General features: G+C 41.8%; 1 protein-coding gene across 4 annotated transcripts in view; it reads left to right on the top strand.

Moving 5' to 3' along the window:
• The window catches only part of LOC143447181 (uncharacterized), a 41,249-nt gene that overhangs the window by 23,708 nt on the left and 4,041 nt on the right, over positions 1-13,500 (top strand). For 3 of the 4 annotated variants that reach the window (XM_076947146.1, XM_076947145.1, XM_076947144.1), the window contains exons 61-83: positions 51-1,221; positions 1,668-2,960; positions 3,396-4,685; positions 5,121-6,404; positions 6,832-7,040; positions 7,132-8,293; positions 8,478-8,608; positions 8,692-9,053; positions 9,135-9,357; positions 9,460-9,537; positions 9,616-9,740; positions 9,863-10,028; positions 10,110-10,291; positions 10,348-10,515; positions 10,580-10,817; positions 10,904-11,223; positions 11,297-11,492; positions 11,686-11,933; positions 12,000-12,198; positions 12,318-12,415; positions 12,590-12,710; positions 13,048-13,179; positions 13,266-13,492. In XM_076947146.1, coding sequence (XP_076803261.1) covers positions 51-1,221; positions 1,668-2,960; positions 3,396-4,685; positions 5,121-6,404; positions 6,832-7,040; positions 7,132-8,293; positions 8,478-8,608; positions 8,692-9,053; positions 9,135-9,357; positions 9,460-9,537; positions 9,616-9,740; positions 9,863-10,028; positions 10,110-10,291; positions 10,348-10,515; positions 10,580-10,817; positions 10,904-11,223; positions 11,297-11,492; positions 11,686-11,933; positions 12,000-12,198; positions 12,318-12,415; positions 12,590-12,710; positions 13,048-13,179; positions 13,266-13,492 — 9,623 coding nt within the window. The remainder of the gene's footprint in view (positions 1-50; positions 1,222-1,667; positions 2,961-3,395; positions 4,686-5,120; positions 6,405-6,831; positions 7,041-7,131; positions 8,294-8,477; positions 8,609-8,691; positions 9,054-9,134; positions 9,358-9,459; positions 9,538-9,615; positions 9,741-9,862; positions 10,029-10,109; positions 10,292-10,347; positions 10,516-10,579; positions 10,818-10,903; positions 11,224-11,296; positions 11,493-11,685; positions 11,934-11,999; positions 12,199-12,317; positions 12,416-12,589; positions 12,711-13,047; positions 13,180-13,265; positions 13,493-13,500) is intronic. The other variant, XM_076947147.1, reaches the window with a different exon arrangement.

Genomic DNA, 13,500 nt, shown 5'->3' with positions numbered 1-13,500 from the left:
ATATTTAAGTAAAAAAGATACGGTATGAAACTTGGCTTCGTTCTTAACAGGGATATCGGGAATTTATCCATCTGCAACCACACCCTTGCCCATAGATATCACATGCCAACCAAATGACGTCATCTTCGTAATCGATGCCTCCTTACTGACGTCTAGCGATCGACGAAACGTGATCAGATTTATGCAAAGTATGGTCGATCTGGTCGGATTTGCTTCGTCTTCTGCGAATTCCACAAGATTTGCAGCGATGAGTTATGGAGAAAATCCCCAACTCCTCTTCAACTTATCTGCACATCCAAGCTCGTCCGGAGTGAAAGAAGCGCTTCAAAGCAGGCGTCATGAAGGAAGAAGTGATGTGGCCAACGTTGGGAAAGCTCTTTGGTTCGCTTATGACGAACTGGCATCAAATGAAAGAGAATCCGATGAAGATTCTGCTCATCGTCAGATCCTTCTACTGATGGGAAGATCAAGTGATGACGACATCTTACTTCCGGTTGATAGAGCTCGCGATGAATCCATAGACATCATAACATTCATGATAGGTGATCTTCAGATGGAGAACAGCGATCGACTCACCACCATCCCTCACGGTGATGTCGATGTCCAAGAAACAAGTGATTTAGAAAATTTACGATACGAGATCTTAGAACTGATTTGTACTGTCTACCCGACACCGACAACAAAAATTCCTCCAACGACAACCACACTTCGTGTACCTTCAGTTCCCTGTAAAGTTGACGTCATAATCATGATCGATGACGCGCTCACATCAAACGAGAAATCGATTTATGCGATTCGGAAATACCTTGATGTGGTTGCAAGCAATCTGGTGTTTGGTGAAGACCATTTTATGCTTGGAGTTTATCGAGTTGGTTCAACAGCAGATGGTGTTGTTTCTGGACTTAGTCATAATCGACATGAGTTTGATGAAGAGATAGATCATCACTTGACTTCATCGCCATCATCCGGACCTCTTTCGATGCTTGAGGGAGTCAATGAAGGTGTAAAAGTGTTGGAACGATTCGGAAGACAAGACGATGAAGACTCGAAGCAAATGATTGTTTTCATCCTGAGTCGACAACCTGATCAATTTATTCCAAGTTCAAAGATGAGAGAACTGGATTCGAATAATATTTTGGTTGTATCGGTTGTGATGGACGATGCTGTAAATGCACCAAAGAACCTGCTCACTAATCGAGATGCTTATGTCAACGCTTACAAGTAAGTGGAATTTATCCAAACATCAAACAAACAAACAACAATATATTTTCAAAATTACATGTAGAGTTTACTTATTGTTGTAAGTAGACAAATTTGATGTCGCAAAGGTCGTACTTAAATCAAAGTGTTTCACATTGTTAAACAAGTCTTTTTAACTATATGTTGATGGTAATATGCAGAACGCAAATTGTTGGATTATTGTTGGATTATTGTTGGCTAATTTTCTTTATTGTTCAAGATGTTTTGTAATTTTATATTTCCTTGTTACACAAATGAACTTTAAAACTTATTTGTTTTATATTTGTAATTTAATTGTTATCATATCTGGCTGTTTTGCGGGATTTCTTAAACTTTATTAACTTGATTAACTTCATTTTGCTGGACGTTTCTTAGTGAAATGATCAAATCAATTATATTTACTTTCATTAACTTTACTTGTTTTCCAGATCAAAGTTCCTTCATTACTTTGCAATGCCAGTTGTTTACATGATGTGGGACAACCAATGCACGGGACTATATCGACCTCTGCCCACGACAACGACGACAACGACAACAACGGCGACGACACAACAATCACCTGTCACTGCCCTCCCCACTACTCGTCTTCCAATCGACATCACATGCCAACAAAATGACGTCATCTTTGTAATCGATGCCTTCCTACTGACGTCTAGCGACCGACGAAACGTGATCAGATTTATGCAAAGTATCGTCGATCTGGTCGGATTTGCTTCGTCTTCTGCGAATTCCACAAGATTTGCAGCGATGAGTTATGGAGAAAATCCCCAACTCCTCTTCAACTTATCTGCACATCCAAGCTCGTCTGGAGTGAAAGAAGCGATTCAAAGCAGGCGTCATTATGGAAGAAGTGATGTGGCCAATGTTGGGAAAGCTCTTTGGTTCGCATTTGACGAAATGGAATCAAATGAACGAGGATTCGATGAAGATTCTGCTCATCGTCAGATCCTTCTACTGATGGGAAGATCAAGTGATGACGACATCTTACTTCCGGTTGATAGAGCTCGCGATGAATCCATAGACATCATAACATTCATGATAGGTGATCTTCAGATGGAGAACAGCGATCGACTCACCACCATCCCTCACGGTGATGTCGATGTCCAAGAAACAAGTGATCTGGAAAATTTGAGATACGAGATTTTAGAACTGATTTGTACTGTCTATCCGACACCGACAACAATAATTCCTCCAACGACAACCACACTTCGTGTACCTTCAGTTCCCTGTAAAGTTGACGTCATAATCATGATCGATGACGCGCTCACATCGAACGAGAAATCGATTCATTCGATTCGGAAATACCTTGATGTGGTTGCAAGCAATCTGGTGTTTGGTGAAGACCATTTTATGCTTGGAGTTTATCGAGTTGGTTCAACAGCAGATGGTGTTGTTTCTGGACTTATTCATAATCGACATGAGTTTGATGAAGAGATAGATCATCACTTGACTTCATCGCCATCATCCGGACCTCTTTCGATGCTTGAGGGAGTCAATGAAGGTGTAAAAGTGTTGGAACGATTCGGAAGACAAGACGATGAAGACTCGAAGCAAATGATTGTTTTCATCCTGAGTCGACAACCTGATCAATTTATTCCAAGTTCAAAGATGAGAGAACTGGATTCGAATAATATTTTGGTTGTATCGGTTGTGATGGACGATGCTGTAAATGCACCAAAGAACCTGCTCACTAATCGAGATGCTTATGTCAATGCTTACAAGTAAGTGGAATTTATCCAAACATCAAACAAACAAACAACAATATATTTTCAAAAAAACTACAAAAAGAATTGACTACTGCATATAGACTAATTGGATGTTGCAAAGAACATGTACATAGATAAAAGCCATTTCACGATTTTTATACATGTATTTTTCCGTTGAAATGTTTAATGATGAAATACAGAAACTAAGTGTTAGATTGTTGTTTGCTAATTTTCTTTTCTGTTTAAGAAATTTTGTAACTTTTTTTATTTTTTTTACAACACTGCACTTAAAAACTTACAATATTCATTTGTAATAATTTAGTTGAATTTTTTTCATTTACAAATGTTTGGATCTTCTGAACTCTAAGTATTTAAATTTGTTGAGCTTTTAAGTTAAATGATAAAATTACTTTAATTTAGTTGTTTATTTTCCTGTGATTTGTTTTCCAGATCAAATTTTCTTCATTACTTTGCCATGCCAGTTGTTTACATGATGTGGGACAACCAATGCACGGGACTATATCGACCTCTGCCCACGACAACGACAACGACAACAACGACGACGACGACACAAGCACCTGTCACTGCCCTCCCCACTACTCGTCTTCCAATCGACATCACATGCCAACAAAATGACGTCATCTTTGTTATCGACGCCTCCTTACTGACTTCTAGCGATCGACGAAACGTGATCAGATTTATGCAAAGTATCGTCGATCTGGTCGGATTTGCTTCGTCTTCTGCGAATTCCACAAGATTTGCAGCGATGAGTTATGGAGAAAATCCCCAACTCCTCTTCAACTTATCTGCACATCCGAGCTCGTCTGGAGTGAAAGAAGCGCTTCAAAGCAGGCGTCATTATGGAAGAAGTGATGTGGCCAAAGTTGGGAAAGCTCTTTGGTTCGCTTTTGACGAACTGGCATCAAATGAACGAGGATCCGATGAAGATTCTGCTCATCGTCAGATCCTTCTACTGATGGGAAGATCAAGTGATGACGACATCTTACTTCCGGTTGATAGAGCTCGCCATGAATCCATAGACATCATAACATTCTTGATAGGTGATCTTCAGATGGAGAACAGCGATCGACTCACCACCATCCCTCACGGTGATGTCGATGTCCAAGAAACAAGTGATCTGGAAAATTTACGATACGAGATCTTAGAACTGATTTGTACTGTCTATCCGACACCGACAACAATAATTCCTCCAACTACAACCACACTTCGTGTACCTTCAGTTCCCTGTAAAGTTGACGTCATAATCATGATCGATGACGCGCTCACATCGAACGAGAAATCGATTCATTCGATTCGGAAATACCTTGATGTGGTTGCAAGCAATCTGGTGTTTGGTGAAGACCATTTTATGCTTGGAGTTTATCGAGTTGGTTCAACAGCAGATGGTGTTGTTTCTGGACTTAGTCATAATCGACATGAGTTTGATGAAGAGATAGATCATCACTTGACTTCATCGCCATCATCCGGACCTCTTTCGATGCTTGAGGGAGTCAATGAAGGTGTAAAAGTGTTGGAACGATTCGGAAGACAAGACGATGAAGACTCGAAGCAAATGATTGTTTTCATCCTGAGTCGACAACCTGATCAATTTATTCCAAGTTCAAAGATGAGAGAACTGGAGTCGAATAATATTTTGGTTGTATCGGTTGTGATGGATGATGCTGTAAATGCACCAAAGGATCTGCTCACTAATAGAGATGCTTATGTCAATGCTTACAAGTAAGTGGAATTTATTCAAACATCAAACAAACAAACAACAATATATTTTCAAAAAAACTACAAAAAGAATAGACTACTGCATGTAGACTAATTGGATGTTGCAAAGAACATGTACATAGATAAAAGCCATTTCACGATTTTTATACATGTGTTTTTCCGTTGAAATGTTTAATGATGGAATAAAGAAACTAAGTGTTAGATTGTTGTTTGCTAATTTTCTTTTCTGTTTAAGAAATTTTGTAACTTTTTTTATTTTTTTTACAAAACTGCACTTAAAAACTTACAATATTCATTTGTAATAATTTAGTTGAATTTTTTTCATTAACAAATGTTTGGATCTTCTGAACTCTAAGTATTTAAATTTGTTGAGCTTTTAAGTTAAATGATAAAATTACTTTAATTTAGTTGTTTATTTTCCTGTGATTTGTTTTCCAGATCAAATTTTCTTCATTACTTTGCCATGCCAGTTGTTTACATGATGTGGGACAACCAATGCACGGGACTATATCGACCTCTGCCCACGACAACGACAACAACGACGACGACGACACAAGCACCTGTCACTGCCCTCCCCACTACTCGTCTTCCAATCGACATCACATGCCAACAAAATGACGTCATCTTTGTAATCGACGCCTCCTTACTGACTTCTAGCGACCGACGAAACGTGATCAGATTTATGCAAAGTATCGTCGATCTGGTCGGATTTGCTTCGTCTTCTGCGAATTCCACAAGATTTGCAGCGATGAGTTATGGAGAAAATGCCCAACTCCTCTTCAATTTATCTGCACATCCGAGCTCGTCTGGAGTGAAAGAAGCGCTTCAAAGCAGCCGTCATGATGGAAGAAGTGATGTGGCCAACGTTGGGAAAGCTCTTTGGTTCGCTTTTGACGAAATGGAATCAAATGAACGAGGGTCCGATGAAGATTCTGCTCATCGTCAGATCCTTCTACTGATGGGAAGATCAAGTGATGACGACATCTTACTTCCGGTTGATAGAGCTCGCCATGAATCCATAGACATCATAACATTCATGATAGGTGATCTTCAGATGGAGAACAGCGGTCGACTCACCACCATCCCTCACGGTGATGTCGATGTCCAAGAAACAAGTGATCTGGAAAGTTTACGATACGAAATCTTAGAACTGATTTGTACTGTTTATCCGACACCGACAACAATAATTCCTCCAACTACAACCACACCTCCTGTACCTGCAGTTCCCTGTAAAGTTGACGTCATAATCATGATCGATGACGCGCTCACATCGAACGAGAAATCGATTTATGCGATTCGGAAATACCTTGATGTGGTTGCAAGCAATCTGGTGTTTGGTGAAGATCATTTTATGCTTGGAGTTTATCGAGTTGGTTCAACAGCAGATGGTGTTGTTTCTGGACTTAGTCATAATCGACATGAGTTTGGTGAAGAGATAGATCATCACTTGACTTCATCGCCATCATCCGGACCTCTTTCGATGCTTGAGGGAGTCAATGAAGGTGTAAAAGTGTTGGAACGATTCGGAAGACAAGACGATGAAGATTCGAAGCAAATGATTGTTTTCATCCTGAGTCGACAACCTGATCAATTTATTCCAAGTTCAAAGATGAGAGAACTGGAGTCGAATAATATTTTGGTTGTATCGGTTGTGATGGACGATGCTGTAAATGCACCAAAGAACCTGCTCACTAATAGAGATGCTTATGTCAATGCTTACAAGTAAGTGGAATTTATCCAAACATCAAACAAACAAACAACAATATATTTTCAAAAATACATGTAGAGTTTACTTACTGTTGTAAGTAGACAAATTTGATGTCGCAAAGGTCGTATTTAGATCAAAACGTTTCACATTTTTAAACAAGTCTTTTTCACTAATATGTTATTGGTAATATACAGAACGCAAATTGTTAGATTGTTGTCGCCTAATTTTCTTTATTGTTTAAAATGATTTGTAACTTTATGTTTCCTTGCTACACAACTACACTTTAAAACTTATTTGTTTTAATTTTGGATTTGAATTGTTTTCATATCTGGCTGTTTTGCGGGATTTTTTAAACTTTTATATGTTTATTTTGTTGGACGTTTCTTAGTGAAATGATCAAATTAATTATATTTACTTTCATTAACTTTACTTCTTTTCCAGATCAAATTTTCTTCATTACTTTGCAATGCCAGTTGTTTACATGATGTGGGACAACCAATGCACGGGACTATATCGACCTCTGCCCACGACAACGACAACAACGACGACGACGACGACGACACAACAATCACCTGTCACTGCCCTCCCCACTACTCGTCTTCCAATCTCCGCACCGCCTTACGCACCACCTCCCACTTTCACAACAGCTGGTATCGTTACTCGGATGGAAAGAATTGCAGATATCATAAATATATCAGACTTTATGGTGACCTCACCTCACCTCTTTTACTTGTTTTGCAGAGTTCACTTCAACTTCTCCCACCTCCACCAAAGCAACCTCCGGCTTCAAGTGTGACATAGATGACGTCATCTTTTTATTAGACTCTGCGCTCTTGATTCCTGCTCGAAACGCGAGAAGAGTGATCGGTTTCATGCGGAATGTTGCGGAGTTGGCCGAAGCCTCCGTAACCGAGCATCAACCAAGATATTCCGTGGTTAGCTACGGTGTCAAACCCGAGGAGCAGTTTGACTTGAATCGATACAAGAACGTGAACGAAGTTAAGGAAGCGATCGATGAGATTGGTTATAGGGGCATCGCCACCCCAGCCAATGTTGGAAACGCGTTGAGGTTTGTATTAAATTCTTCGACCAATAACGTCGCTGGCAATGGCCACGTGTCTCGTCGCCAGGTACTTTTGCTCATGAGAAGGAAAAGTGACGATGACGTCATTTCCGCTATTACTGAAGCGCGTCAGAAAGACGTTGAAGTGATAACGTTCATGGTTGGTCTCCACATGATCAACTCATCCCAACTGTCGACCCTCACTTATGGCAACATCGACGTAGACGACATCAATGACCTGGAAATGTTGAACTATGAAGCACTCGAGTTTCTCTGCACTGCCCGCCCTGTCCCAAGCACCACTGCGCCGGCCGCCACAACGACTAAGCCAACTAAAATCGCACCATGTAGAGTTGACGCCATATTCATTATTGACGACGCTTTGATATCGTCGGAAAAATCCCTAATCCCACTCCGCACATTCTTCACCTTGATCGGGGAAAACCTTTACTTTGGTGACGATTACTTCGAGGTCGGCGTCTATAAAGCTGGTGACACTCTCGAAGCGATCAGTGCTGGACTCGCAGATAGCAAGAGTGCTTACGATGAAGCAATCGACAACCATCTTGTGGTCTCCCAGGCCAGTGGTGCAATGTCTATGAGCTCTGCCGCATCTAAAGCTGAGAAAGTGTTCCAGGAGTCAGGTAGACCGGATTCTCCTGATCTGAAGAGGATGATTGTCTTTGTTCTCAGCAGAAGACCAAGTGAGCTTATCTCCTCTGAGGAGATGATGCTGTTATCCAGACAAGACGTTGTTGTGATGACCATCGTATCAGATGAAGCGACTGATCTGTCGAAGGATTCCGTCACAAACCGCGATGCTTTCGTCAATGCACTGAGGTAATAATTGCTTGCAATTGAGCAAACTTGATCAAAATCAGCCTATTTTGTTGCATTCACTTGTAAATTTTCTTTAAGTTATTGTTGATGTTGATGTTATTGTTGCATGCACCAAGTCTGTGAGTATGTCTTATCGATACAAACATGCCTGTGTTCTGATACGATACCTTCCCAAATTACGCAGGTCCGAGTACCTATATTACTTCTCCAAACACGTCGTGTATGAAATGTTCGACGCTCAATGCAGTGGCATCTACAGAACTCTTCCCGCTCAGTCAACTGCATTTACCACGTCACCGGTTACGTCATTACCAGGTTAGTTGTCTTAGTCGATAATTCGATCTTTACTTCTAAGTCTATTACAGATATCACTCACATAACGGCTTTTGTTTCACCAGGAAAGTGCGTTTATCAGCAAGATCTTGTGGTTCTGGTTGATACTTCAGCAATAACGACATCAAAGTTGAACCAGTTGAAGGAGTTCTTGCGAGCCACCTTCCTCAAGTTTGATGTTGGAGGAGACAACACGAGAATAGCATTTGTCACCTTCGGTTCTGTTCCTAACATTCTATCCTATCTCGGACGACAAACAATTGACGAGGTCTTGTTGCAAATGCAAAGCATTCGACCTTCCGAGGCTTCTTTGACCAGGACTGGATTCGCTTTATCAAAAGTTCTGGATGAAGTGCTAACCACCAGAGCAGGCGCGAGGGAAAATGTGACTTGGAACATTCTCGTGATCACTGACGGACGATCTAAGGTACCTCTGGCTCCTGCAACGTCATACTGATGACGTATGAAGTGTCCTCATAGAGCTATTTAATTCTTGGCATCCTTACAGGATGATCTGAGTGCTCCTCTCTCACGGATATACGATCTCGATCATTTCCACGACGGTGGTGTCCACGTGGTGGTGCTAGGTCTACAATCAGCTGACATGAACCAGCTTGAAGTGATGACGTCAGAACAGTCGATTACGTATGTGCAAAACTACGACCAACTGAATCAACCCACTCCGCTGAAGTCTTTGTATGACCATTTATGCGCTTACCCAGCTGTGGAAAGTAAGTTGAGAATAGGAAAGAATAACGGCAACGTAGTAACTAGAGCAAAGTTACAAGGAATTACCTAGAACGCCCAGAAAAGAGATTATTTTGCATCATTAGGACCCACGACATCCAGGATAACCACGGTGTTTCCATCGGCAGTCGGCACTTCTGGGGTTTGCGAATGCAAGTGGTCCGGTTAGTTGAACTCATAGTACAAATGATGTATCTTTCGATCTCGTATCTTTGCATAATTTAATAGCAAGTCTTTTACAGAATTTATCAGTCGAAGCGAACCAAGCCATGATAGTTTGGGCGATATCGAGTACTGGGCAAATTCCAAGACCAACTTCGATGGAGTTTGTGGCGAGGACACTCAAGGGTTTGAAGTCAGATGCAAGGTTTGAGTTGGATCTTTATTCTATAAAACATAGGTTGTCCTTCAGTATAGATAGATTACTTAGCAGACCATCGCTTTAGTGCATGTGCTCATATTCAAATGCAAGATGTAACTTGTTTCTAGAGCGATGAAGGCAAGATGCAGTCAAACGTGTTGTGCGGTCTCCATGCCCCAATGAGGTGCCTTCATCTCTTGGTCCCATACGACGAAGGTCCCTGGTGCTATAACTACAGCGTCAGCGTCAAATGCTGCACCAGCTCGTGCGGGCAACCACCCTCCCCACCTGAGAGTAAGAAACCGAGAAATGTTTGACCACTTTGTGTCTTGTTGTGCGACGTCACGATTTTTATCGTCGGTCTCTTCGTGGCAGCTCCACAACGAGAAAGATGCTTGGATCGATATGACATCATCTTCGTCGTCGATTGTTCAACCTCCTCCGACGATTACCTTCTTCATGTCAAGTCTTTTCTTTATGACGTCACAAGCAGGTTCCACATTTCGAGTGAAGGGAGTAGGGTGGCTGTGCTAGGATATGGTCCAGATGGAAGCCAGGTTTGTGCACGTGATCTGAGCTTAATTTCTTGAGATTAATCCAACTTCTGCGACAGGAGGTGTCAGGGTTTCAAGACAATTATCTGCAAATCGCGACAAGCATCCAGTCACTAACTCCGGCACTACAAGGTTCCAGTGACGTCGGTGACGCTTTGCAGCATATTTTTGACAACATGGCGAGCTCCACTCGAAACACGAACACAAACGGAGACCTGGTGCAGAAAGTGAGCAACGTTTTTCTATTCCAGTTCCTGAACTTCCAATGCCCCTCAACCCTCCTATCTTCAGGTTATTATCGTGGTTGCGAATACGAACACAGTTGGTGCGGTGGAAGGTGTCATGGGCGCTCTTTTTAACGACTTCGAGTTCAACTTTCTCGCGATTGGAATGAATGGTGTCAGTCGTAATTTACTGGAGAGACTTACTACGTACGAGGAGAAAGGAATCATTCAACCAACCAGCTTGGAGATGTTGAGGAACGAAAGTGCACGATATGTTGTTGATGATGTGCTTTGTTCAGGCGAGGGTAAGACAAACTTATTTTCTTGCTGGAGTTTTAACGCCTCGCATTCGTAAAGGATTTCAACGATATATCAATGCCTTTGTTTGCAGAGTATAAATATGAATACGATTATTACGGACCCTACGAATATGGACCTGAACCACCTGAAGTGCCTGGAACCGTTCCACCAAGCACTGAACAACCTGAGACGGAAGAACCGGAGCCACCCGTGGAACCGGAAGAACCCGGACCTCCAGAGGAACCTAAACCGCCTACAGAAACAGTTGAACCGGGACCACCAGAAGAGCCGGAAGAACCGGTTTCTCCAGTGGCCCCTGTGGGTGCTGTAACCACCACTCCAACAACAACAACTGATACGAGGAGCAAAGTTCAATGCGTGTATTTCAACGACACATCGCACCAGACCACTGTACGATCATGGCTTTGACAATGTCCGTCCTCGTCTAATGTGACATTAAACATTCCTTGATTTTGCCTTTTAGCAATTGGAGGTGCATCAAGTGGTCTACCCTGAGCCGACGGACATTTGTAGATACTACCAATGCAAAGAGGACGGCACACTCGCTCTACGTAACAAACGATTATTATGCAACAATGTAAAGAAACCGGTGTGTGAGAATGGCCTTGAACCAGTACTTTATTACGACAACACCTGCAACTGTCAATGGGAATGTCAATGTAAGTGAAGTTTTGGAGAAAAAGTATGTAAATGATGTCACAAAAGTGCTTATGAGCTACTTTAAGGCTAATTATGCAAGTGGGAAGTAAAACAAAAGTTTGCAATTGGCATTTGCTGTAGAATTTGTGATCAGCTATGAACGTCTCACTTCCAACGCTCGCCATAAAAATGTATTTTATATTTTCATTTCAGGTTATTGCAATGTCGCTGGTGGTCCTAAATACCAGACCTTTGACGGCCTCTTCCTCTCATATCCCGGCCAATCGAGCTGCAGCTACGTCTTCAGTCAGTCGGCCAGATCACTGCGACTGGACGCTCAGTTTCAGGTTCTTCTCACCACTGGAAGCTGCAACGCTTTGTACCCGGAAGCTACGTCATGCGTGGTGGAGGTCACGGTGATGCTGGGTGAAAGGTCATACGTACTCAACGAGGATTTCTCGGTGAGTAAACCTCTTTGAAGAATGCTGCGTGAAAAATCAGTGTCAATAAATATCTTCTTCCTCCAGGCAACTTTGGATGACTTCCCCCTCACCCTTCCATACACCGATGACGTCACCATGGTTAACGTTATTGTGGTAGGGAAGCGGAAATTCGTCGTCACTTCAAGTGATATCGGGCTTGAGGTAAAATTCGAGCCCCTTACTCACGTGGTCACTCTTTCACTTCCTGCGTATCTGTGGGACAGCAGGACCGAGGGAATGTGCGGTCAGTGGCAGCTTGCTTGAGTGACTTGTGTTTCAAAACCATCTATTGTTAAATTTTCTTCTTTTTGTTGTTATATTTTTTACGATCTTGGCTTTCTATGAAATCTCAATCCACTGCAGGGAATTGCAATCGAAGAAAGACAGACGACTTACTTCTAAGGAGCGGTTTAATCACCACTGATGTAATGGAATTTGGATATAACTGGACCCATGTTTCGGTAACTTCTATTGAACGACTTGTACAGCGCTTAGCGTGTTAAAGCATTATGACATGATATCAAATATAGTAATTATCCACAATATTATACAACGCTGTTCTGCATAGCATTCATATAGGACTTAAGAGGGTTGAATGTGTCTGCAGATGATTTTACTTTTATTCTTATGCGCAGGACGTGGAAAGATGTTCGAAGCCAGATACGAACGACACCTGCGTAAAAGATTTTGATCCAATTTGTTTGATGATCAGTGAAAGTGACTTGTTTGCTTCCTGCAGGGATTTGATTGATTTTGGTGAACTTTGTTTGAAAATTTCCTACTCAGTGTTGTGCGAATGACAAAATAATTGGATAATTTCCAAAATCACCTATCACTGTATCTTCTGAGAACCAGTATTAAGCAAAGCTTCGTTAATAATTCCATAAATGTCACACATTTCTAAAGATTTGGTTAAATTTTTGAGATCTTAGTAATTACAAACAAAGAATAATCGTGTTAGAGCAACTACTGCAAGGTTGGCGTAGCTGGAAATTTTTGTAGGAAACTAACCTTGATAATGTGAGTAAGAAGGCATTGGAGTACTTTGAATTGAAGTACTTTGGAATTCATGAAGCATATTATTTTGTTGTAGGGCGCTACTTCATCGCCTGCACCAAGGATACTTGCACCAAGAACTACACAGCTTGTGATTCCGTGGCGGCATTTGCTGAGGCTTGCCGCCACGCTGGCCAATGCGTGCCATGGAGAAATGAAACCATCTGTCGTAAGTTTGTTATATGCTGGAGGGCTTCGAATGCTGGCAATGATCGTTTTTAACTTGGAATATTTCAACTCTACGTGGAATTCCAGTTGAATCCTGTCCGCCTGGTACTGCTTTTGATCCTTGCCGGAAATTTCCTTTCGAACGAAGCTGTGAGACGAAGGATGAGATTGACGAGCACGAACATCACCATTCGGAGAGGTCAGAAGGTTGCTTTGTTAATTGCAAGGACACGGAAGTTGTGGTGGACGGTTTGTGCAAACCGGTAGAAGTATGCAGCATGTGCTATGATGCGGAGAGAGAACAATACGTGAATGTAAGTTG

This window comes from Clavelina lepadiformis, chromosome 2 (assembly GCF_947623445.1).
Source record: "Clavelina lepadiformis chromosome 2, kaClaLepa1.1, whole genome shotgun sequence".
Taxonomy (NCBI): domain Eukaryota; kingdom Metazoa; phylum Chordata; class Ascidiacea; order Aplousobranchia; family Clavelinidae; genus Clavelina; species Clavelina lepadiformis.
The sequence above is the reverse complement of the archived record's forward strand: the minus strand, read 5'-3'. Positions and strand labels throughout refer to the sequence as shown.